Raw genomic sequence first — 308 nt, 5'->3', positions numbered from 1 at the left:
GATCGCCGCGTGGCTGGCCAAGAATGGGCCCATCTCTATCGCCCTCAACGCCTTTGCCATGCAGGTGAGTGCCGGGCTGTCTCCAGCCCCAACACCCCCAGAGCCGCTGCCACCTCTGCTGCCACCCCACACCCCCTCCCAGATGTACATTTCAGCCCCAGTCTCCCCTGCCCACCCCAGAAGCAGCTGCATCTCTGTTCTGCTCAGCCACTGACACCGCACCCCAAAGGCGGCCTCATCCCAGTGCCCAGCCCTGTATCCCCAGCCCCTGCCCCACCCCAGAGCTGGCTGCATCTGTTCTACTTGGC

General features: G+C 64.9%; 1 protein-coding gene across 1 annotated transcript in view; it reads left to right on the top strand.

Annotated features, from left to right (window-relative positions):
• The window catches only part of CTSF (cathepsin F), a 28,571-nt gene that overhangs the window by 11,535 nt on the left and 16,728 nt on the right, over positions 1-308 (top strand). Inside the window, exon 11 of the mRNA XM_019522892.1 lies at positions 1-64. This exon is cut by the window's left edge and continues 1 nt beyond it. Within this exon, the coding sequence (XP_019378437.1) occupies positions 1-64 (64 nt within the window). The remainder of the gene's footprint in view (positions 65-308) is intronic.

Source organism: Gavialis gangeticus, unplaced genomic scaffold (assembly GCF_001723915.1).
Source record: "Gavialis gangeticus isolate Ggan-Ray unplaced genomic scaffold, GavGan_comp1, whole genome shotgun sequence".
NCBI classification, from domain to species: domain Eukaryota; kingdom Metazoa; phylum Chordata; order Crocodylia; family Gavialidae; genus Gavialis; species Gavialis gangeticus.
This window is presented reverse-complemented; position numbering and strand designations above follow the sequence as displayed.